Source organism: Phacochoerus africanus, chromosome 9, assembly GCF_016906955.1.
Source record: "Phacochoerus africanus isolate WHEZ1 chromosome 9, ROS_Pafr_v1, whole genome shotgun sequence".
Classification (NCBI taxonomy): Eukaryota; Metazoa; Chordata; class Mammalia; order Artiodactyla; family Suidae; genus Phacochoerus; species Phacochoerus africanus.
Genome location: NC_062552.1, coordinates 87350427 through 87374977, shown reverse-complemented (window position 1 = coordinate 87374977; position 24551 = coordinate 87350427). Strand labels below are relative to the sequence as shown.

The following is a 24551-nucleotide window of genomic DNA, read 5'->3' as shown; positions in this document are numbered from 1 at the left end:
TTATTTTTAAATGATTTATTTTTTCCATTATAATTGGTTTACAGTGTTCTGTCACTGTTCTACTGTACAGCAGTGACCCAGTCACATTCTTTTTTTCACATTATCTTCCATCATGATCCATCATAATTCCTTTTATATTTTTATGACACACTCTAGAGGAATAACTGAAATGAATTTGGCTTCTGTTTTTGCGTCTTCGGCTGAACCCAACCCTTCTGTTGTTAGGGGAGACTGGCAACTTTGCAGCCTCTGTCCGCACTTCTTCATGCCCACCTCCCTAAGAACTAGAGAGATTTGCAGCTTGACAGCATCTGGAGCATACATCCACCTATACAGCACACTTCATCATTTCTTTTCCATATATAGCAGGCTCCATGACTGGGATGTGTTCTCAAGCTCACAGGCCGGGCCACTCCCCTCCACAGTGTGCTGAATCAAAGGGCTTCCCCACAGCGCCCTTCTGGCTTCTGTTGTGTGTTAGACATGACAGACGGGCTCCTGGGAATTGTAACACACCCAGTGAGAGATGAACTGTTTACAAATTATAAACACACAGCCGTTTCCTTCCAAACGAGAAGAAGAGAGGAACTCCTTTTTACCCAAACTATCCATCTTGAAAGTGACACTCCTTAATTGCCAGCACCCCTTCCCCCCAAATACCATCACGGACAACTGTGGAAGATGAAAGCAGGCTGGGGGCCCTTGGCACAACTTCCTCAGGAGATGGACGCATTCCCATATTCTGCCTGTCTCCGATGCACAGACCAGGACACGATCTGGGGTCTGTCATACTTTTATTGTCTGGAATGGGGATTGTTGTAAAATGACATCACTCTAGCCTCTTGCTTCTTCACATTGTTAAAAGTCCATGAGAATGACCCGTGTTTTTAGAAACCAGATTGGACTCCACAATGTTGCTTGCCTTCCTTTTGTGGGCTTTCAGTTATAATGTAGAACATTCAGGTAACTAGTTTTTTGGCTTTTAGGGAACTAACTGTTCAAACTCAACTTTGAAGAAAGGAAATTGTTCTTTCTTATCTGATGGCCTCATGCAACAGATTGCTTTGTTATAAGTAATAGTTTGCTGGGGACCCCAGTACAAACAGATAATGGCTAAGTTCAGCCAACAGCAATCAGCTGACATTTCCTATTTGTATTAGATTCCATACGTGGAATTCCTCTATGTGGACCTTATTTGTACGGATGGATTACAATGAAAATTGCATTAATTTTCTACACAGTAAAGGTCAGTAATTGAAGCATGAACCAAGAAACTATTGTGTAAAATGCTGTATCCCATATTTAGGAAAGGTCATGCAAAGCAATAATATCTTGTTTTCATTGCAGAAGGTCTAAATACTTGCATTAGAGTTTCTTTCTTTTTTCCAGACCAACAATCACTTATATAGACTATTTCAGCATTTACTATTAACATCAGAAAGAAAGAATCATAAGGGCATGTAATAAAAAAAAACAACAACAACTGCTTATTGCTGTCATAAAGAAACTGCATTTTGATGCTGGCATTGTGGGTTGGTTTGTTTTTAACTCAGCTATCCAAAAGAGAACCTGAATGATCCATTCTTTTAAGATTATCAATGAGTTCACAATTTCCTTACAGTGCTGCAGGGAGAGGTCATCCTTTCATGACAGTTATGGGTGAAAAACAGAGATGGATGTTTTCCTTTAAGAAAATAAGAAACATCCAATCCATTTTTGTTGCTTGATGGTGGAACATTTTATCATGAAAGGATGCAAATGAATATGATATATATATATTCTCTTTTCATAAATTAAGATGTTATTAAATTTTAAGTATATTTTGAACAAGCAATCTTAGTTTTCAAAAATGATTTTCATCCTCCAAATTGATTCGTCTCTTCATTACTACCCAGGCAGAGCCTTCTTAAGTTGCAGCATATGTATTTAAGAGTCCATGTAAATTAACCTGCATAGTCCTTTGGATGGGTTCTTTAGGGCCATCATGCCTTGTTGCCTGTGTTTTATTGTTCCAGAAAGAGAAGTTGGTCTGTAGTATCTCAACCAGGGAAGACTGTCGTTCCTGGAGGAAGTCTCCTTACAGTTTATTAGTGAGAGTAGCTTTACTTGTGATTCCCTTGTGTCTTCTTAAGAATGTCCAAAACAATGTCAGCAAATTAGTTTGATCAGTGATTTTTTTTTAACTACTAAGCCATTATTATATTATTTCATATTATCATATCATGTTATCATATTTTAAGATGATAAAGCATGGTGTTTTAAAGAAAATGGAAAGTCAGATAATATCTTCGAAAGGTTCATAATGGTTGAACACATACACATACATATATGTTCAGGGCATATACAGTCTATATACAGGGCATAGTGTACAGGACCTGTTTATGGATAATTTTCAGGAGAATAAAGTAAATTGTTCAGATTTAACTGCTTTTAATTTGAATTAATATTATTTTTAGTGGTAAAGTGACTTAATTGCTAATATTTCTATCATACCCTCCTACTTCCAAGACTTTAATATTAAAATGGACTCCAGCCAATTCTTAATTATCAGTTGATACATGTTTTGAATGGAAAAGAACTGGCTTCCTTCTTTCCTAGTCTTTTCTGTGACACATCGACTTGCTCAGATTTCCCTTTTAAAAAGTCAGACTTCCATTCTTAAAAATGTTTGACTTCATTACCTTTAGAAGAAATCCAGAAGTGTAATTAATCTGATGTTTTGAAACATTATTCACCCCACTACATCAAGTCCACTAATATCCCTAGTACTTGTGGATTTCCTATGCCATTTCAACTGTAAGGATTATACCTGGTATGTTACTCCCAAATATTATGAAATATGGTATACCAGACTATAAATTAGATGGGCTATATATCCTTTCATTAGCAAATGTACCCTAACTGAGGCTCTGATTTTATAGACTATCCTACACCTGAATAGTTATCTTTGCATTGCCTAAAAGTTGTACATTATGCCAATATAGAATACAGTGGACATTGTATCTCAGTTATCCACAAGTCATTATTTTTCTGAGGATTGTAGCCAGTTCTCTTATCTCTCCTAATGAAATCCCCTCTGTTTCATTGTAGTTTGCCATAAGTCCCAATTATGCAATGAATTTGCAAGATAATTGATAGATAAGTTACAAAATTGATAGAAAAGTGGGGAACACCACTTTTTTTTCCAGAGAAAAATAAGTAATAAATGACATCAAATAATTTAAAATGTGACCATTTTAAGAAAGGAATATTTAAAGGATTTGATTTATAAAATTATTCATATTTGTAGATTGTTTACAATTTGCAGGATTTTTTATATGCTTTGGCTCATTCAGTACTCAAAATATACCATTAAGTTTATCTTATTTCCCCATCAAATGAACAGGGCCAGGTTAGGAGAAGTGATATGACACATCCGAGATTTTCCAGCGAAGATAGTATCAAAACTCAGTCAGCTCTTCCAATTTAATCCTCTTTATTTTGGACCATGTTACATTGTTATGAAGGAAAAATTAATTTATTGGTCCATTTTTTCAGCATCGTTATTGACAACATTTATGGAGTGTTTTCTCTTTATCAGAGCCTCAATGGGTACAAAGATTACAACTATAAACACAGTACTCAAAGTATATAATCAAAGCACAGTGTAATTGCTACTTTCATCAAAATTTGTACACTTTGTTGGGTGTTAGAGATGCAGTGCCTGGGTGAGTCAGGACTGCTAAAAGTGATGTCTGAGCCAAGTCTTAGGTGATAAATATTTAATCTTCCACCCTCCTCACTCCCCTACCTCAAAGAAAACTAAGGGACACACACAGCTCATTCAGCAAGTGTAACTCATTCTGTGTTTACCTATGGTAGTTACAATTATTAGAAAACCATTAGTCCTGTTTCCCTTGTAATGGCATTGCATCTGTCGGTTGGCTCAGATAATTTTTTTTTTTAAGTGTCGCACCTGTGGCATATGGAAGTGCCCAGGTTAGGGGTTGAATCAGAGCTGCAGCTGTTGGCCTCTGCCACAGCCACAGCACCACTGGATCTGAGCCACATCTGTGACCTACACCGCAGCTTGCGGCAATGCCAGACCCTTACCCACTGAGCAAGGCCAGGGATCAAAGTCACATCCTCACAGACACTATGTCGGGATCTTAACCCACTGAGCCACCATGAGAACCCCAGAGAAACTGTTAATGAAATCAGTTTTCCCAGGGTCTAAATTCCAAACAGTTTTTTCCCCAAACTGTCCCCATTTTTTCAATTGTGTTTTATCAACATCTTCCTCATGCTGCTCTTGTTCATTCCTTTTACTTTTTCAGCCCCCTCATATGATACCAGATGAGAATCCTGCTGCAAGCCAAAGACACATGCTGGTAAATACTAGGCAATGTGGAAAGACTTTATGAAATGAACAGATAGAGCAGTTTAGAACTACTTAGAAATGGTATTGATTCAAAGTATGGTCTGTTTTATACTTATTTCCCTAAGTAAAAATGCTACTTGAGAAGAAAATATTCTCCTGAAAGAGTACACACTCCCCATCCCCTCCATTTTAATAACATGCACCATGAAGTTGTGTGAGGCGTGTGTGTGTGTGTGTGTGTGTGTGTCTTCATGCACACATGACATATCTCATGGGAAGAAGCTTTAGAGACAGTTCCCAGTGCATTAGGCCAGATTCCCAAAGAACAATTTTTAATCTCATGTATTAGAAATATTACTTCTTGTGCTTTGTTATGACAGATGCTGAGAGGTTTTTTTTTTTTTCATGCTAAATGCCACTCAATCTATTTCTGATGTTTATAATTCTTCAAGTTTTCAAATTGCAGGCTTTTAATATTCAGTGGGATGAAACAGACCAAAGAGATTCCCATTTAAAGTCTAAAGTTATATTTGTACATCTTTGCTCTGAATGGTTAGCATTAGTGGGAAGCTCTTGAGATAGAAGTTGTGCTTTGATCCCTTCTGGGAAGCCTGGGCATCCTGTGACAAATACTATTCAATTTTTAAGTATGTCAAACGGATATTTCCTGATGTGGTAAATTTTCAGGACACTTTGGTTTTGCATCGGTAATTAAAAGAGAAATGAGAAGTGCTCCTAAATCAGAACATGTGGGAAAGATTTAAAGTAACATACTGATTATATAATGAATTCCTAGTTGTAAATTCATTTTGATGGTGTTAATTCTGTCCCAGAGGCTCAAAGCTAGTTTTTTGCACCTACAGTGCTATGCTCTTTAGAGACATGGAAAAATCCAATAAGGAGTTGAAGAAGGGAAAATCCACTGCCTGATCTATTCATTTATTTATTTTTTGGTTTTATTCTTAAAGAAAAAACAACCATATTACAGCACACATTATTTGTTAATTCAGCTGCCCCTAAAACTTAGCCGAAAGACTCTGTTTTTTTTTTTTTTTGACATTTTATAAACAAATGGACAATGACAAAAATAAGAATCTTGCATTCATTTTTATATAATAATATGCATTTTTAGGTTCCAGAGTTGGAGTTTGTCATTATTTTTCTTACAGTTACTAGTAATTACATTATTTTATTAGACTTGTTTTCTGTGGTGTATAACTAAACAAAGGAACCTTTTGAGATTTGAATTCTGGATCTGAAAACATCTGTGCTTTCATCTCTTCTGTCATACGGTGATGCATACTTGCTCAAAAAGTGGACCCTAAATCATGTGCAATTTACTTAGGCCTCTGTTTTTTCAAGTTTATAATGAGAAGTAAAAATCCATTCTTTCTCAAATGTAGCGATCTAAAAATAGGTATTCAGCCACAGTTATCCTGTCCATTGGTTTAATCACACCAGTGGCCATCACTATCTTTATTACACATTTTCCTCTGTAAATGAGAAGGCTCATATGTTAAGGAAAAATATAAGCACATGTGATAACAGTTCCGTCTTTCTGAATGAATCACTGTTACTCTTCCTAGGCAATTTGGTAGCAGCAGCAGATGAAATGCTGTGTTTGCTAAACTGTGTTATCACCACATTCCCTGGTTCAATCTGAAACGTGTAAATAAAGCCAGCATGATGCAGATAGAACTGCCAGATGATCTTTCCTGCAATGCAGGGCAACATGAGTAGGCTTGTCCTGGAAGATCGTTGCCTTTGAAACTTAAAAGAACCCCAGGATTCTTTAAACTAGGCAGAAGGTTATCCATTCTTTTGTCTCCTTGCATTCTCGAAGGGAAAGGACTTATTGTGTATGAAGCACCTGGAGTGTACCAAATGCTTTGCATATGATATTTAATTCTCCAAACTCTTCATTCAGAATAGGAATTATGATCTCCCTTTTCTAGACAGGAGAATTGTGATTCAGACACTGTTAGGAACCTGGCATGATCACAAAGCCAGTAGTTTTGAACTCACTTCCTTCTGACTCGATAGCCTGTTTTTGTCTGTTTTCCTTTTTAGGGCTCCACCTGCAGCATATGGAGATCCTTAGGCCTATACCAGAGCCACAGCACCTCAGGATCTGAGCGGCATCTGTAACCTAGACCACAGCTTACCGCAGCGCCAAATCCTTAACCCATTGAGCGAGGCCAGGGATCAAACCCGCATCCTCATGGGTACTAGGTGGGTTCATAATCCACTGAGCCACAATGGGAAGCTCCCTCCATAGCCTGTTATTAATAAAATATGCAGGCCTGTTGAGTTGGTACATCTTAAGTTTTTTTATTTTTCCCTAAATTTTCATATGTTGTTGTAAACCCTGGTTACTCCAACTCCTAAATAAGAATAGGTACATTTTATTATAATGTAAAATATTGTATATATTTAATGCAAAATATACATAAAATTTCCTAAAGTATTTAGCAAGAAAAGTCAAAAGATGAATAAGAATGGAAGAAATATTTTCCCTAAATATTTTCAAAAGGCATAATTTAACATACATTTTCATGAAAATTGTGCAAAATAATACTGGAAATGAATGGTAGGTAGAAATATGTAACTGAACAAGGTGTCTCAAAATCATGTATTATATATAGTCAGTAGAGAAAGAACAAAGACCCCAAAGAAACAAATGACAAAAGGAATAAATGTGAGCTGAATGCCTATCTTGTAAAATGTCTACTGGAAACATAAGAGCTTCTTGCAATGCAGCAAACACTTGCTCTGGAGTTAGTAATCCTGGACTGGATTTTTTTTGCCACATATATGTAAACATAGACGAATGTGTGCATAGACACATCATTTAACCTCTATGGACCATGGCTTCCTGTTAAGGGAAATGCTAATGTCAAAGATGATGTAACATGTCCATTGGGATATTGGTGGATGTAATTAGAGAAAAGACCCATGAAACCAATAGTGCCTTGCTTTAAAAGGTACATTTTGGGAGTTCCCGTCGTGGCGCAGTGGTTAACGAATCTGACTAGGAACCATGAGGTTGCTGGTTCGGTCCCTGCCCTTGCTCAGTGGGTTAACGATCTGGCGTTGCCGTGAGCTGTGGTGTAGGTTGCAGATGTGGCTCGGATCCTGCGTTGCTGTGGCTCTGGCGTAGGCCAGGGGCTACAGCTCCGATTCGACCCCTAGCCTGGGAACCTCCATATGCCGCAGGAGCGGCCCAAAGAAATAGCAAGAAAAAAAGACAAAAAAAATAAAGTAAAAGGTACATTTTGTTGTTCTCATCATGGCTCAGCAGAAGTGATTATGAATAGCATCCATGAGGACGCATGTTCAATCCTTAGCCTTGCTCAGTGGGTTAAAGATTCAGTGTTTCTGTGAGCTGTGGTGTAGGTCGCAGATGCAACTCAGATCGCACGTTGCTGTGGTTGTGGCAAAGGCCAATGGCTATAGCTCTAATTTGACCCCTAGCCTGGGAACCTCCGTATGCCATGTGTGTGGCCTTAAAAAGACAAAAAATAAAATAAAAGATACATTTTTCAGTTCAGAGAGTGAAAAGAAGGGTTGATACTCGAATGATGGAAAGGATAGAGCTGTGATGCAAATCGAGAGAACAAAACAGGAGTTCATGTGAACTGGCATCCCTAGAAAAGCTTCACAAAGGCCAGTAACATGAGTTGGACCATGGTCATTCTGCTGGAGTTAGGAAGCCTGGAATCTTCTTCTCTTCAACTCTAAGGACTTTTTTCCTGGGTTGATGTCAGTTTTCCTTTGATAACTATTATTAATCTGATTTCCCCTGATCTTTCCCTGTATCCATTCATTTCTCCATCAAAGGTGCACTGTATCAGCACCAAGGATTCACCCACTATAGTTGTTGGCACTGGGACCCTGGGTTGAGGTAGGGCAGTCTTGGTCTTACCTGTTGGGGTACCAGTTCACGCAGGGCACAGCAGAATAGGAGGTTCTTCCAGTGTTAATAAAGCACTCAAGCTATGAAATTATAAATACATTCTTATAGTGTAGAAGCTACCATGCCTTGCTGAGCACACAGATTCATTGCCCAAAGGCAATTAAAGCCATTCAGAGAATAGAAATGACATCTCCCACCAGCAGTTGAAGTATCTGTCCTCAGGTGAATCTTCGATAGCAAATACCTTGTGCAGAGATCCTAAGGAGAGAGTGGAAACATACACAAAACAATGTTTCTTTCTCCCTCGCCCAGAAGAGTACTTTGGACAGAATTGGTCCCTTTCTGTGCTAATGAATTTTAGGGAAAACTGATTTAGATTCATCACATGCCCATTTGCCCAAACATTTCAATAACTTACTGTTATTATAATTTTCCCACATTTAAAAAAACTAAGTATTATATTTACTATTTCCAATAAAATAAGCTGGAATAAGTCATGAAGGCTTTCAGCTTGTGCTTTCAGCCTCTGCTGTGGTCTTTACTAGTAGCCCAGGAGTTGCATGTCAGTTACAAGAGTTCTCACTGATACCAGGTTAAATCCAGCAACCAGGGATGACCCATCTATTTTCCTGATTCTTTCCAAGGGCTAAATAACTAAACCTTAGCTTCAAAAGAAAGCTTTTGGATGGTCACTGATAAGATAAAATGCTCTCAGATACGTTCTCAACTTCTTATCTTGGGCAGTGATGGTGAAGCCTGTGATGACCCCAGTCAGCCCTGTGGTGTATCAGCCTGTTGGGGCAAGGCTATTACCAGGGTGGTGAGATGCATAAAACCTCTAAGCAGCCAGTTCAGATTTGTTAGTGATGAGAAACTGTATAGTTGATATATATTAAATATGTGAAGAATTTAAACAGTCCTATAGATACGAAAATAAAACGTAGTCTGCACATTCTTATAATGTTTTATTTCACTGATTATTTCCATTAAGTCTCTGCTTACATTCTTTTACTGTTTGGTGATGCTTTTTCTGTGAGCAAATAATAATAAATAGAAAGAGTACCTAGTTAATAAATAATCAAATATTGCTAATCCACTTCTCAAGATAGTTGTTGAGAAACTAACTAATGAGTGTTCACATTTCCTGTCTACTACTGGGGCTGTGATCGTATCACTGATACTTGTAAACCTAAGTCACAAACCTGCCAGAGGACTTTCAGCAGTTAGTTAATAGTTACTGACCATTTCTGGAAACATGATTTCAACACACAGCTCAAAAAGTATGTTCATCTGTCTCTCTGTACAACATGACTTTTCATTTAGATCAAATGAATGTTCTTCCACCTTATCTTCCATTCCAAGCTTTCATTATGCATGTATGAAAAAGGACAAGGTAGATGTTAATCTGTTGACTCCAGTAGTGTTGTCAACATATTAAAACCCTTGTGAAGAGCTGAATGATGTTACTCTTAGCCGCATGCCATGGAATGATTCACACAGAATATCAAATAAGTTAATTCTGAAATTGTAGCTTTGCACAGTGGCAGTATCATACATAGCCAATGAGGTTTATCTGAAGCACAATTATTGCTAATTAAATACTATCCCTAAAACCCCACTGTGAAGACTTAAAAGTGCTGTGATTTTTTTTCAATCACTATATGGAATCAAAATAAAACTTTTGCAAGTTCATTTTACAAGCAGTGAAATCTCTGGCATCGGGAATGCTATAGTAAATTTAATTTAAACAGTTAGCATTGAGGGTTATTTAATTTTGTAGGGACAAGATGAACACAAATTTTGTTGAAGCACAGCATCATGGCTCATAAGACATTCATGTAAATTGAAGGAATCTTTGAAGCAGAAATGTACGAGTGGTAGATCCTGGTCCCTGATTCTCCATGATGGCATACAAACACCACCAATTGAATTAGAAGCCATAATGCCCACATTTACAAATATTTTATATATACAGGGTTGGGATAGGAGCAACAAAGTTTTTGTGGCAAAGATATGTCAGATATAAAAGTGCACGGCAGTATGCACTTTCTTTTTGCTGCATGTCATCATTCTGATTTTAAGAATGTTTGAAACCTTTGAGGAAATCTCAGTCAATTTAAATATTGCCAAAGCTATTGAACTCTTATTGAAAAAAAAATCATCTTTTAAATGTTGGTTGCATTTTGGTTGGATCAGTTGAAAAAGTTTTAATCAAAACTTTTGATGACAGAAAATACTAAGTAATTTCATCTCTGGAAACCTTTAGCGAATGGAAGTGGACTTTAAAACAGCCAGTGAAAAAAGATACTGATTTTTTTTCTTTACAAAAGCAAAGGATGTTTAGCTCAAAGCAAACTGTGAGGTCAAGTGCTATGCATGATTTAGTGTTTAAATTCTGAAGTGGCACTTTGGATTATCTCAATGTATGGAATAAAAAAAATATTTTGATTATTAATAGGATAAATATTCTACCCAGAAATAGAAGGAAATTGAAAAGCCGTTTATTTTTCAGCATAAATTTTGTAAACATTCAAAAGAATTATTGAGCTAGGCTTATTTGAAGTTTTATCTTAAAGTTTGACAGAGAATGTTCAAATGAATGAATACAAAATATAGTGCCTTTGAAATTATTTGGCCCGAAATGTATACAGATTTTAATATTTAAAAAATAATATTGAGAATATTTTTCATGTATCACATTTTTGTTGTGTGTTTTCAAGGTACCTCAGTGCCTGGAGAGAGAATATTTTTGTAATTAAAATTATTATCTATAGTAGAGTTAATTAAAGGTGTCAATTTACTGACCATTAAGTGTAAATCTGAAGATAATTAAGAACAATTTTATGAAATATTATAAATGAGAAGATGATAAAAAGTACATTTTTGAAAAGTAATCTTGACATGGGACTATAAACAGTTATAACTAGGAAACCAATTAAATGTATGAATATGTAGCATGAATAATCATTCTTCAGGTATCATTTTAAAAATCCAGTTAGTGTGAACACATTTCTTTTGTTCTCATTCATGTAATATATACACATATTTTAACTTTAAAAGTTATTATAAAAATAAATCATTTTATAGGTCCACCTATATAAAAAACCAAGTTGTCAGTTGATACATATTATGTAGTTCTGATCACTTTCACTCTTAAAAATGCATAGATATGGTCAATAAATTATCCTGTTACTCTAGATACATAGGATTCTTTAGCCTATCTTTAAATTTTGAACACAAACAGCAAATTGATTAAAAAGTAAAAGAACATTCTGAGAATTATGTATTATTTTTGGTGTACTAATGCAAGATTTTATTTACAATCAGAACCTCGGCATTTGGGTGTTTCACAGGGAAAAAAAGAAAATCAGTCAACTGAAATTGGAAATTTTTTTGAAATTGAGCCACATGGAAGTTTGAGTCATTTTCCAAGAAATTGTTTTGACCTGAACTCTGTGCTGCCGAAGAGAGGAAGCCACTTTTGCCCTTTGGGTCAGATTCCCCAGTGCTTTCAAGTCCTCCTTTATAAACATGAATACTTCTGTGGCAGAGATGGGTTTTCACCATTGTGCCAGTTGATAGATGTTGGTAGATTACTGGGCAAGAATTAAGTTGCTCTGGCAGCATATCCAATTTTTAATCAAACTGCTTGAAGAATTAGTAAGAGAGTAAAGGAAATAAATTCAAAATTAGAGCAAAAAAAAAAAAAGTCTTGGAAGATTGACTTTGTAAGAGGAAGCAAAGAGTCCGGCTTCTTCTGTGCAGAAAGGTTGGATAAAGGAGTACAAAACAGATGGTAAGAAGTTATTCAAACCATCCCACCACCTTTATCAAAAAGGGGGTAGCAATGGGTTATTCTAACCTCAGCCAAGAGCAGGGGCAAGAAGGGAGGTCTGAGCTTTTTGACATTTCTGCCATATTGAGTTTTTCACCAGTCACTCCAATCACTATGGGGTGGTGTGTTTTCCTTCATCCATCTATGGGGCCAGTTGGATGGAACAGAATACAGGGTGAGGACGATTTGTTTCTCTTGCTGCAGAGATGGTTTTTTATAGAAATGTCTCTTAAACTTAGAAGATTTTGCTCAATAATTTAATATGGTTCTAACCCAAGTAAAATTTTGGATGGGGGAAAAAAAAAAGTTTTCTTAGACTTCTTTGAGGATGTAGGTATTATGTTGTTAGATGTAGCCACTATTAGGATGCAGTTAGGCATCAGCTGAGAGGACACTACCTAGTTACGACAGAGTTCATAAGGAAAGTAGACTATGATATCAGAATGCAAGAAATAATGTAAAAAATACCTCTCTTTAGGGGGTCATCTTTTCTACAGTATTTGAGTACTTTCTAAAGTATTCTTATAAGCATTAACAACCTAACAAGGTTGAACACATTTAAGGTTGTCTGTAAACAAAGTAAGGATAATATTTGCAGAAAGCCAAATTCCATATACATCCTCTGAATATCCAACATGTCCTATAGTTACCTTCCAGAAACCTTTCTGAATAGGAAGGGGTAAGTAAGCTAACCTTGTGAAACAGAGAAGTTAGGGTCAGCCAGTGGAAGGGATTGAAGAGTTCTCTGACAGAAGGAGCAACTCCAGAGGGAAATGAAAGTCTTTTTTTCTGTAGGGCTCCCATTCATCAGCTCATGATACGGAGGTCCTGATGGATGCTTCATACTACAGGTGGTCGCCTCTCAATGAGTAGGCAGGGATCTTGGGGAGTCAATAAATGTTTCCGTTGTGAAAAATGTAAATTTATCTCTTGGAGTCACTCTGTTGATCCAAAGCCTGTTGTTATGACATGGTATAATAATTTCTACAGCAGGACAATAAAAATCAAGTAACTGAGTTACATCTTGCTTTTATATTTCTTAGGAATCTGAGAAAAAGGGCTTAATTGAAAGAATCTATATGGTACAGGATATTGTTTCAACCGTCCAGAACATCTTGGAGGAAGTAGCTTCTTTTGGAGAAAGAATTAAAAAGTAAGTTCTACATCTGTGTTGTGTTTAAAGTGGGGCTGCCATCTGCAAGGTCTAGCAAGGGTGGAGGGTGGGATGTCTTAGAGAGGGTAAGATCAGAAAATACAAAAACCAAAAAACAAAAGCAACAGTCTTGGGCCTTTTAACTTTGGTTGGTTTGTTCTTTCAACTTGTTTGTTCCTTGGGCTCGTCATTTTCACAGGGTGACCTTGTTGCCCAGTTTCCACCAGTTGTCATAGCATAAGTATTAATAATGCCTTTTTTCATTCTCAAAAATATTCTGGTTTAAGTGATAACTATAGATTAAAAAATAGTTTATCCAAACTATTTCATTTAGAATGGATAAACAATGAGGTCTTATTGTACAGCACAGGGAACTATATCTAATCACTTGGGATAGACCATGATGAAAGATAATATGAGAAAAAGAATGCATTTATATGTGTGTGTGTGTGTATGTGTGTGTGTGTGTGTATGACTAGGTCACTTTTCTATACAACTGAAATTGACAAAACATTGTAACTTGAATGTAATAAAAATTTTTAATAGTTTACCCTATAACAGAAACAAAAATGGAAGCAAATGTGCTCTAAAGGAGCCTTTTTCATCTGAACCACAGAATACAGTAAATGCCTTGAGTTAAACTTTTTCTCTATTCCCCAAAGAATGGTACATAACTAGTGTCACATCACAGACACAAAGATGTGACGTTAACTCATCACAAGCATGTACACCTTAGGACAGGGGTCAATGGACTTTCTCTGTAAAGGGACCAAGAGTAAATGTTTTCAGCTTTGTGGACTCAGTGGTCTTTGTCACAATTACTCAGCTCTCAAGTGTAAAAGCAGTCATAGTTGATATGTAAATGAATGGATGTGATATTATTCCAATAAAACTTTACTTACAAAAGCAGGTGGCATGCTAGATCTGTCTTGCCATCCCCCATATCTTGCCATCCCTCTGCCTTGGGGCATAAGGGTTAAATTCTCTAAGTGAGTCTCAATTGAAAAAGACTTTTTCTATGTTTTTGTTTGTTTGTTTGTTTTGTTTTGTACATGGTGAACTCTGTGTAACTTGGTCGTCATCTGACACCATTGAACAGAGCGGGTTGTTTTTTTTTCCTTTGAATTGTAATCGTATTTCGTTCCCCCTTTAAATCCCGAATTATGTCAGCCACATTGTTCTTTCTAAAGATTAATACTTTTTTTCTTATTTTATTGGCCATTCTAGTTTCTTTAAATAGAAAACCTAGTATTTGTAAATTACATGGATAAGGAAGAGATTATAATTAGTACTAAAAGCCAAATGAAATTTTGTCTGTCAGGATGCAGGGAAATCAATAAGTGATGATTAACATCTGGAAATATAAATAGCTGATATGGAATTTTCTGTGGTTACTGATCTTTCTCAGTCCCTTACTATATGAAACTGCCTTTGAATGTCCATTTAATATTCATATAGAAAATACATTTGTCTTGCTTAAAAAATAGGTTAAAAGTCATCTATAAACAAATTTAGTGAGTTTTTACTAAATTTACATGTTATTCCCATAAACAATGTCTTAAAAAAAACTTAGGAGCAGTAGGGGTTTTGATTCCATATATTGATGTCTGTTTGCTTTTAATTTCTCTGTGTTTCATGTAAATTGTAAAAATGATTTTTTAATGTACCCTCAAAATTGTTTAGCAAAAACCTGAGTGACGGTAAAAAATAATGAAATGATGAAGAGGGCAATATAGTTCTTCATTCACTCACTCAGCAATCAGTGTTTGAGTTTCAAGCACTGACTTGGTTTAAGAATGAGAAATGCTTCCATACTAACAATGATAATAGAAACATCAAGTAAATATCATGTGCTCTTCTAAGGCTTTTACACGCAGCAACTTCTTTAAGAAGGTACTCAAGGGAAATGGATTAAATGATTCCAACAACCCTACAGAGTAACGATTAGTAGTGTTCCTCTTTTACAGAAGAGGAAACTGAAGCACAGAATGGTAGAATACGAAGCTCAACTAGTAAGCCACGGAGCTTGGATTTGAACCTGCCCTCTTCACTTTACAATGTCATTATCCTCTGGGAATTTATTTCTGTTTTCATTGGGTTTTTGTCTGTCTGTCTGTCTGTCTGTCTGTCTGTCTATCTATCTATCTATTTGCTTTTTAGGCCTGCACCTGTGGCATATGGAGGTACCCAGGCTAGGGATCTAATTGGAGCTACAGCTGCAGGCCTATGCCACAGCCACAGCCACACAGGATCTGAATTACATCTGAGACCTACACCACAGTTCTTGGCAAAGCCAGATCCTTAACCCACTGAGCAAGGCCAGGGATCGAACCCGCAACCTCATGGTTACTAGTCAGATTCATTTCCATTGCGCCACAACTGGAACTCCTTTTTATCTTTATTTTTAACTCATTTTTGATTATGGTATAGTTGATTTACAATAGTATATTAGTTTCAAGTGTACAACATAGTAATACAAAATTCTTATAAATTATACTACATTTAAAGTTACTATAAAATATTGGATATATTTGCTGTGGTATAAAATATATCCTTGTAACTTATTTATTTTATACATAGTAGTTTGTACCTTTTAATCCCTTACCCCTGTCTTGCCCCTCCCCACTTCCCTCTCCCTGAGGATCTGCCTTCCAACACTAATAAGACAATTAGAATAGCATTGATACTCAGTAGAGAGGTTAGAGAGGATGCTAGGGAAGGTTTCATATCCCAGGAAAGATCTAGGAAAGAGAGAGACAGAGGAAAATTCTGAAGAAGCAACAACTTATCAGCATCTCTGAGAATTGGAAGAGCTAGCTGGATCTAGCAGTGATGAATGGGAGCTTTAGTAGGTTAATGCCTTTGTGCAAAGCCTTAAAGCCCAAGGTGTTGCCTGATACAGGGAGATGGGGAAGGGGGTGAGTAGTATGTCTGTCCCTTTGGAGATGGTCCGGCAGTGCCTGGAGATGAGGCAAGTCATGCAGGGTCCTGAATAGATGGGAAAAGGCAATGAAAAAAACTGAGTGAAGAATGTACTGGCAGCCAAGAAGATAAGAGGATGTAGAGCGGGGGCAAGACTGGGGAAGGAAGGCCACGTCCTGTGGTAAAACTGTCTCCGTGCTTAAATGTCTCTTGTAGACAAATGTGGCTCTTGTGCAGTTGATGATGGTAAAGGAAATGTGTCTGATGAGAAGAGGGCAGAGTGATTTAAACAGGCACCCAACTCTACAGTGCTTTTGACGGCAGCTGTGCCCAGCTGCGGTGGCCATGTCTGAGACGTATTTTCAGCCATGAACAGAGCACTGTTGTATCCAGCTGCAACACAGGAAGGCGCATGAGTCTAAACTCCTATTAATTCTTTGGCCATTCATTAGTACAGTGACCTTAAAGTTCCTGCTGGGCATTCAAATACAACATCATGTGTAACTCTGTTGGAATTCCATTGTAATTCAGGGCTTAAGGACCAGGAAGGCTTTTACCCAGCTTTTGACAACTAGCAAATAAATAGGCTTACATAAATCTCTCAGAGCAAGAATTCCCCGTTACTGACAGGGAAGACCCTGATGGTTTTGCATTTACATGGAGTGAATGGTATTTTCTTTTCTCTATATTCTCTAATTACCTTCTCTAGTTGTGTACTGATTTCAAATCTGTACATACATCAGGCTAACATTTGCTTAACAGGTAGCATTTATATCATCCCAGGCAGCAGGCAGGATGGGTCAGAAGAGTGATGTTTATTTTATGTTCTATCATTATGGAGTGGCGGCTCCAATGCTTGTGTCCTTGAGTGGTTAGGGAAACCTCCACACAGGAGATAATGAGATTCTGGTAGACCTAGGACAAAAGAGAGAGTCAAAAGTTGGTTTGTTCCAGAGTAAGTCTTAGGAGGTACATTCCTAGGGAGAAGAACTTCTTTGACTGTGAAATGATGCTGAAAAATACTAAGCAGGGAAGATGAGAAAACAGGATGAGTGAAGTTTGAATGATGATGAGGACATAGGGCATGATGGGTGGATGGATTGTGTGTTTAATCTAAGAGTGAGATGTTGAAAGGGACAGAGAATGAAGGCAGAATGACCAAGGTAAGGACAGAAGGCCATTTGCAAGGAGAGAGGTCGCAAATTGGGATGAAAACTATGCACATGTGAAGGAAAGCATCATGTAGGGTACATCACGAAAGACTAGTCTGCAGGATTTTATGACCCTTGTTTCTGTTTCCATGCATAGAAGAGTCAGAGGACTTCATTTGCCCATGCCTAAGAACTGAGGAAAATAATGATTCTTTTGACACAAAGATCAACTAGTGGGGCACCCAGTTGGGAGAGGAACTCTCGGATGGAGCTGTGCCCACCTTACTGGATGTGGTCACAGTCATTTCTGGTTTTTGTTTTGAAACTTTGTGAAAGATTCTTAGGATGTGTTAGTGGATTAAATGAGAAAAAGTTCACCTTTTTACATTTTCAGAAGTGTCTACTATACCAGCAGTGAGTGTGGGCTCTTGAGGCAAATCTCTGAATTGAGATTCCAGTTCTACCACGTATACTGGGAATAAGTGATTTAGAGCCAACTATTTACGGTTATGACTTGAGAGTTCTCATCTGTAGAATGGGAATAATAATTCCTACTCCATAACATTTCTGGAAGAATTAGATTTGGTGCCTATAAAGAGTTTAAACAAGTAGATGCCATGTAGTACTCACTTAAAAATATTAACTATTAATATTATTTTTGGCAAATTCCTTTGACCTTCCTCTGTGTCTAAAGCTTTTTTCAAAAACTAAAACATTTAAACATTTTCCCCCTAAAATTGTGGGTTGAGGGAAAAATTCATGAATTAACTGACTTGGCTGTTGGGAGGGCAGATCTGACAGGGTGTTTGCAAGTGTGTGTGCAAACATCTGTGTGCAAAATGCACACATCTCTATTTTTAGCATTCAACATATAAATATACAGGACACACATTTACACACAGGGAGACAACCACTGAGATTTTTTTAAGTATTGCATTAATTGGAGGAAAATTGACATCTTGATAAAATTTAAGTTTTCTAACATATGAGTGTAATATATTCCTTCATCTGTTAAGATCTTCTTTATCTCAGTATTACTTTAGAGTTTTATGTATAGAAATCTGACGTGGGAGATCCCATTGTGGCTTAATTGGTTAAGAACCCAACATGGTGTCTGTGAGGATGCAGCTTTGCTCAGTGGATTAAGGCTCTAGCATTTCCACAAGCTGCAGTGTAGGTTGCAGATGTGGCTCGGATCTGGCATTGCTGTGGCATAGACCTGTAGCTGCAGCTCCTATTCAAGCCCTAGCCTGGGAACTTCCATATGCTGCAGGTGCAGCCATAAAAAGGAAAAAAAAAAAATCTGACACATCCTTGTGAGATATATTCTAAAATACTTGATTTGTTTTATGCTCCGTTAAATGGTATTTTTGTTTCAGATTTCATTTGCCACCTGTTTGCTACTGGGACATAAAAGTGAAATTAGTTTTCCTACGTTGACTTTGTATCTATTAACTTTGATCAACTTAGTTATCTCAATTTTTATATGAAGATGATCATTCTGGATATTGTATTACATAGATGTTATCATCTAGGAATAAAGTTTTTCTTTCTTATTTCTCAGTCCTTACATGTGTTACTTTGTTTCCTTGCTTTACTTTCCCAGCTACATGTGTTACTTTGTTTCCTTGCTTTACTTTCCCGGCTACATGTGTTACTTTGTTTCCTTGCTTTACTTTCCCGGCTAAGTAGCTCCAGTATAATGTTGAACAGAGTTGATGATGGTGAACATTCCTCTCATCTACGATCTCAGGGAAGAAGTTCAACATTTCACCCTTATGGATTATGTTGTCTATAGACGCTTTAAAGATGATTTATCAGTTTAAGAAATTTCCCTTTTATTCCTAGTTTCCTAAGAGTGTTTACAGGGAATGTGGCTTGAGTTTCATCAAAACAATGTTTCTGCATCCGTTGAGATGACCATGTGCATGTGGTGGTTTGGTTTTCTCCTTTTTTTGTTAATGTGGTGTACTGTTATGATTGATTTTCAAATATTAACCCAATGTTCCATTTCTGGAATAAACTCAGCTTCACCATGCTATCCAGTCTCTTTATACGTACCTGTATGTTATCTACAATTTTTTTGGCTGAGGACTTTTGCAGCTACGATCATCCATGATATCTAATCTATAATTGTCTGTTCTTAAAAATTCCTGATGGAGTGAAGGTTATTCTAGACTCGTGCAACTGGTGGGTAGTGTTCTCTCTTTATCATTATCTGGAAGAGTTTGTGTCAGGCTGGTATCATTACTTCTCTTAAGATTTTATAGAATTTTCCAGTAAAGAATCCAGGCCTGGAATTTTCTTTCAGGGAAGAATTTAAGTATTCAGTTTCTGTAATATATATAGATCTGTTCAGCCATTCTGTGTCTTCTCATATTTGTTTCTTTAAGTTGTCACTTTGTAGGAGTTTGTCCATTTCTTTTAAATCATCTACTTATGACATAACATTGTTTATAAACACATCTTAGTCTTTGATGTCAGTAGGATCTATCAAATTGTCTACTTTTATATGTTTAAAATTAATTATTTTCCCTTCTTTATTCTTGATGGGCATTTATCAATTATATTAGCCTTTAGAAAGAACCATCATTTGCCTTTGTTATTCTTCCCTGTTGTCTGTTTTCTTTTCCATTAATTACTACTCTTATCTTTATTACTTTCTTCCTTCTACTTTCTTTGAGACTAATTTACTGTTTTTACTCCAACTCTTTAAGATGGATAACTAGATCATTTATTTGCAGGCTTTCTGTTTTCTTAACATAAACATTAAAAGTACCACAGTTTCCTAAATGCTTAGCTTCATGCCAAACATTTGGCACTGATATTTTCATCATCATTCACATTTAGTGAAAACTTTTTTTCTAATTTCTATTTTGATTTCTTCCTTGCCAAGAAGTATATTGCTTAATTTCCAAGAATATGAAAAATTTCAAGTTATCTTTTTGTTCCTTGGTTTCTAACTTAATTGTTTTATGGTCAGAAATATAGACCCAGCAAATGACCAACTTTTATAAATTTTTCATATCAGCTTGAAAAGATTATTGAGTGTATTATGTTATTCACATATATATTCATTGATTAAATTTGTTGATTTTGTTCAAATATTTTATATTCACACTGATTTTTATTTTTGCTTATCTTCTTGTGTTAATGATGTGTATTAATACCTTCCACTATGGTTGTGGATTTGCTTGCTTCTCTTTGTAGTTTGATCAAGTTTTGCTTTCTATATTCTGAAGTCATGTTATTTGTTCTGTACCTGTTAAAAGTGTTATATTTTCCTGGTGAATTGGATCATTGATCAGTAGAGAGTGACCTGTTTATCTCTAAGGGATAAACAAATAACTAAAAAATTGTCCTAGGACTTCCAGTCTTGGCTCAGTGGTTAACAAACCCAACTAGGATCCATGAGAATGAGGGTTCGATCCCTGGCCTAGCTCAGTGGGTTAAGGATCCAGCGTTAATGAGAGCCGTGGTATAGGTTGCAGATGTGGCTTGGATCTGGCATTGCTGCGGCTGTGGTGGAGGCCAGCAGCTGTAGCTCCGATTGGACCCCTAGCTCCTGGGAACCTCCACATGCCACGAGTGTGAGGCCCTGAAAATCCAATAAATAAATAAATAAATAAATAAATATCCTTAAGGTCTTGCTTAATTAATATGGCTATATCCCCTTCCTTTTCATGGTTTCTTTATAATATAACTTCTCCATCATTTTCTTTAAACCTGTATGTGTTTTAGAGATCATTCTTGATTCTGACACACACTTTTTTTTCTTTGATAGTCATTGTCTCTTAAATGTAGCATGTAGTCCAACCAAATTTAATGTAGTTACTGATAATACTTAGACTTAAATCTGTGGTTTTTTATTGTGTGGGTTTTGTTTTTTTTTTTGTTTTTTTGTCCTTGCTTTGTTTTTTCCATTATTTTCTGTAATTTTCTTGTTTTCCTCTATATGTAAACACCTTTGCCACTGTTTTTCATTGTTACCCTAGAGTTTACAGGATGACTTAACCATAGTCTAATATTGTTACTTTTATCATCTTCCTATTCAATTCAAGAACCCTTTCTATCTATGTTCCATGCCTCTTTTCTTTGATATTTTCTATCTTTTTGCTTTTCGTGATGCTTTTTAAGTATCTTCTTTAGATTATCTTGCACTACTTTATTTCCTCTGCTGCTTAAAATCCTGTTTAATCTATAGATGAGAGTTTTAACTTTGATCACTGTATATTTTTTTAAAGTTCTACTTGCTTTGCTTTCCAATCTTCTTGGTCACTTTTCATCATTTCTTCCTTGACCATATTTTTAGGCTTCTGTGTGATGATTTTTAACTTATTAAACATTATTATTTCATATATTTTGTTTGCTTTCAGTATTTGAAATATTTTTAGATTTTGCTGTTACTTCTGCTGGCTCTCACTCATGATGCTGTGTATCCATTTATATTTTGCACTTTTAATTAGGAACTCATATTCCTTGAGTGTGTGTACATAAGTGCATATGCGTGTGTGTAGCATACTCAGATATTGAGGTTGATAGTGCATTTCCCTAGAGAGGATTACTGCTCAAATCACCTTGGGGTGACTCAACCTGGGATCTTTAAATTAAAATTTTTGCTGAGGCTTTTTAAAGTAGCATAAACTCAGGTGATAAATTACTCTACACAGCGCTAGCATCACAACACACAGAGGGTTCTTTGCATCCACTTCTATGTAGTGGATTTGCCCTCTGTTCCTTCCTTCCTTTCCCACTCTCTTTTTCTCTGCCTTTCCGTCTGTCTGTCTCATTTCATCCTTACACTGAATATGTAAGTTTTATGTAGTGTTCTTCTGTTTTAATCTTTCTTTGTGGAGGCCCTCGGTTTTATCTTCTGCCCCTTATGCAAACAACAGACAGAAGTTCATAATTTCAATAGGTGGCAGAAATTATTCAAGTGAAATTGACTTTGAAGGTTGGGACCCTCCAGATTTCTTGCAATACATTGTATTTTACACTCCAATGTTTTCTTATTTTTATGTCAGCCTAGTGGTGGCTTTCTCTTTTCTTAAAAAAGTTTTAAAAAATTGTTTATCTATTATTTAACTTTTTTAAAAAGGCAGATTTGCTATTTTTATCAAAGGAATCATAATATATATTTCTTTGTAAAAAGTAATTCATGCATTTCCCATAGCTTTTATTATCTTCAACATGCTGCCTGATAGAATTAGTTTTTTTCATATTCATGTTACTTTTGTGCAATAACAACAAGAAAAATGAGGCCAGCTAACACTTACTGAATAATTACTAGGTGCCAGAAATTGTTCTTAAAGGGTTTATATTTATTAATTCATTGAATCCCTTCAGCATCTCTATAAAGTAGGTACAGTTATTATTCCCACTTTACAGATGGGAAAAGTAAAGCACAGAGAAGTAGAGTATTTTGCTTAGGGTCACATAGCATGTGAAAATTGGGACAGAATTATTATTAAATTGTAAGCCACTAGGTTAATAAATAATTATTACTATGCCAGAATGGAAAAAAGATAGGTTCATTGCTACCTAGCTGTGGATTTGTTTCCAGGACCTGACCCTTACTATGTCTATGCTATAGAAATCAATAACAATAAAAGCAGGGCACAGAGTTTTATATTTGTTTTTAATTGTTTATTTCAGTTTTAATTTACTGATTTTATGTTTTTATTGTAAGTATGATATACATCCATTATAAAAGTAATCAAACAGAAAACTCCCCATTATTCTCTATAGCTCCCACTTCCCTCTTTCCTCGTCATATTGAGCTATTATTCACAGTTTGGAGTATATCCTTCAGAGCTTTTCTCAGAGTGTGTGTGTGTGTGTGTGTGTGTGTGTGTGTACACTTATGTATTTCTACAACTTAGTTTGTCACTGTATCTAGCTTTTAGCCTCTGTGTTGAGGGCAGAGGTATTTGTGTGGGTGTTCTTTTCATATTCTCATTGTTTTTCAAAGCCATATTTATTGCAGAGGTAAACCTATTTTGTTTTCCCTCTGTATTTAGATATTTTAGATATTTATTTTATTTAGCTATTTATTTTATTTAGATATTGTCTCACTAATGACACTGAGGCTATTTCCTTTTTTAACTACCATAAACCACTGCCTCAGCCATTCAGGTAGGCTGCATCCTTGTGCAAAGATATTTGCAGGTTAAATTTCTTGCTGTGGCGTAACTCAGACAATTGTGGAGTCCAAAATATTTTCACAAATGTTATGAAGTTGTCTGCTAAAAAGTTTTATTACAAGTTCTACTGTGGAAGAGAGTAGTCAGGAATGGGCCTAAATATATGTAGAAATTTAGAATAACATAGTAAACAGTATAATAAGGGGGTAGGGGAAATAGATTATTCACATTCTTGATGTCAAGTCACTTGACCTAAGGGAAGTCTTTTACAAGCAATACCAAGTCTAGAAATCAACATGGAAAAAAGATGATGAATTTGTTCATGTAAAATATATAATTTTTATCTTTAAACATTTATAAGCAAAATTTTTAAAAGACAAAAAAAAAAAAAAAAACCTGGGAAAATGTTTGCAATAACTATGACAAAGGACTGATTTCTTGAGTATACAAGGAAAGTTTATTTGAGGAGAAAGTCAAGCATAGCAGCTTTAAGTAAAATAGACAAATAGTAACTTCTTTCCTTTTTTTTTTTTTTTTGCGCTTTTACAATGTGCTAGATATCAAGCTGTTTTATTTTTTCCATACTATCTCTGGCATTAATTTGATTTTTCTTTTTTTTAATTGATGTATAGTTGATTTACAATGTTGTGTCAATTTCTGCTCTTCAGCATAGTGACCTAGTCGTACATATATGCACATTCTTTTTCTCATATTATCCTCCATCATATTCTATCCCAAGAGATTGAGTATAATTCCCTGTGTTCTACAGTAGGACCTCATTGAGCTGACTATTTCAAATTCAAGTTCCTATTTGATTCTAGCAAAACTATGTTATAGTTATTATTGCAGATCATGTAGAGAAGAAATTATTGTTCAGATTGATTAAAACACTTTCCTGTAGTTTCTCAGCTTTTTTAAGAGCCTGAACTCAAACCCATGTCAATTTGCTTATAAATCAGTTTTCTTAAGCACTTTCCTAAGTAGTTGCTCCTGGCAAGTAAAGAAGCTGGATATCACTGAGAAACAAATTAAAATGACCAACAATTGTATTAAAATGTGTTCAAATTTGCT

At 36.0% G+C, this 24551-nt stretch overlaps 1 protein-coding gene and 1 non-coding gene across 7 annotated transcripts in view; both read left to right on the top strand.

Annotated features, from left to right (window-relative positions):
* MCTP2 (multiple C2 and transmembrane domain containing 2) overlaps positions 1-24551 on the top strand; it is a 233829-nt gene that overhangs the window by 197085 nt on the left and 12193 nt on the right. For 4 of the 6 annotated variants that reach the window (XM_047794408.1, XM_047794405.1, XM_047794404.1 and 1 more), the window contains 2 exons: positions 4317-4370; positions 13155-13264. In XM_047794408.1, the coding sequence (XP_047650364.1) occupies positions 4317-4370; positions 13155-13264 (164 nt within the window). The remainder of the gene's footprint in view (positions 1-4316; positions 4371-13154; positions 13265-24551) is intronic. The other 2 variants (XM_047794409.1, XM_047794407.1) reach the window with 1 other exon arrangement.
* LOC125137066 (U4 spliceosomal RNA) lies at positions 9806-9942 on the top strand. Its single transcript, XR_007137371.1, has one exon. It is a non-coding gene; the product is annotated as a U4 spliceosomal RNA (small nuclear RNA).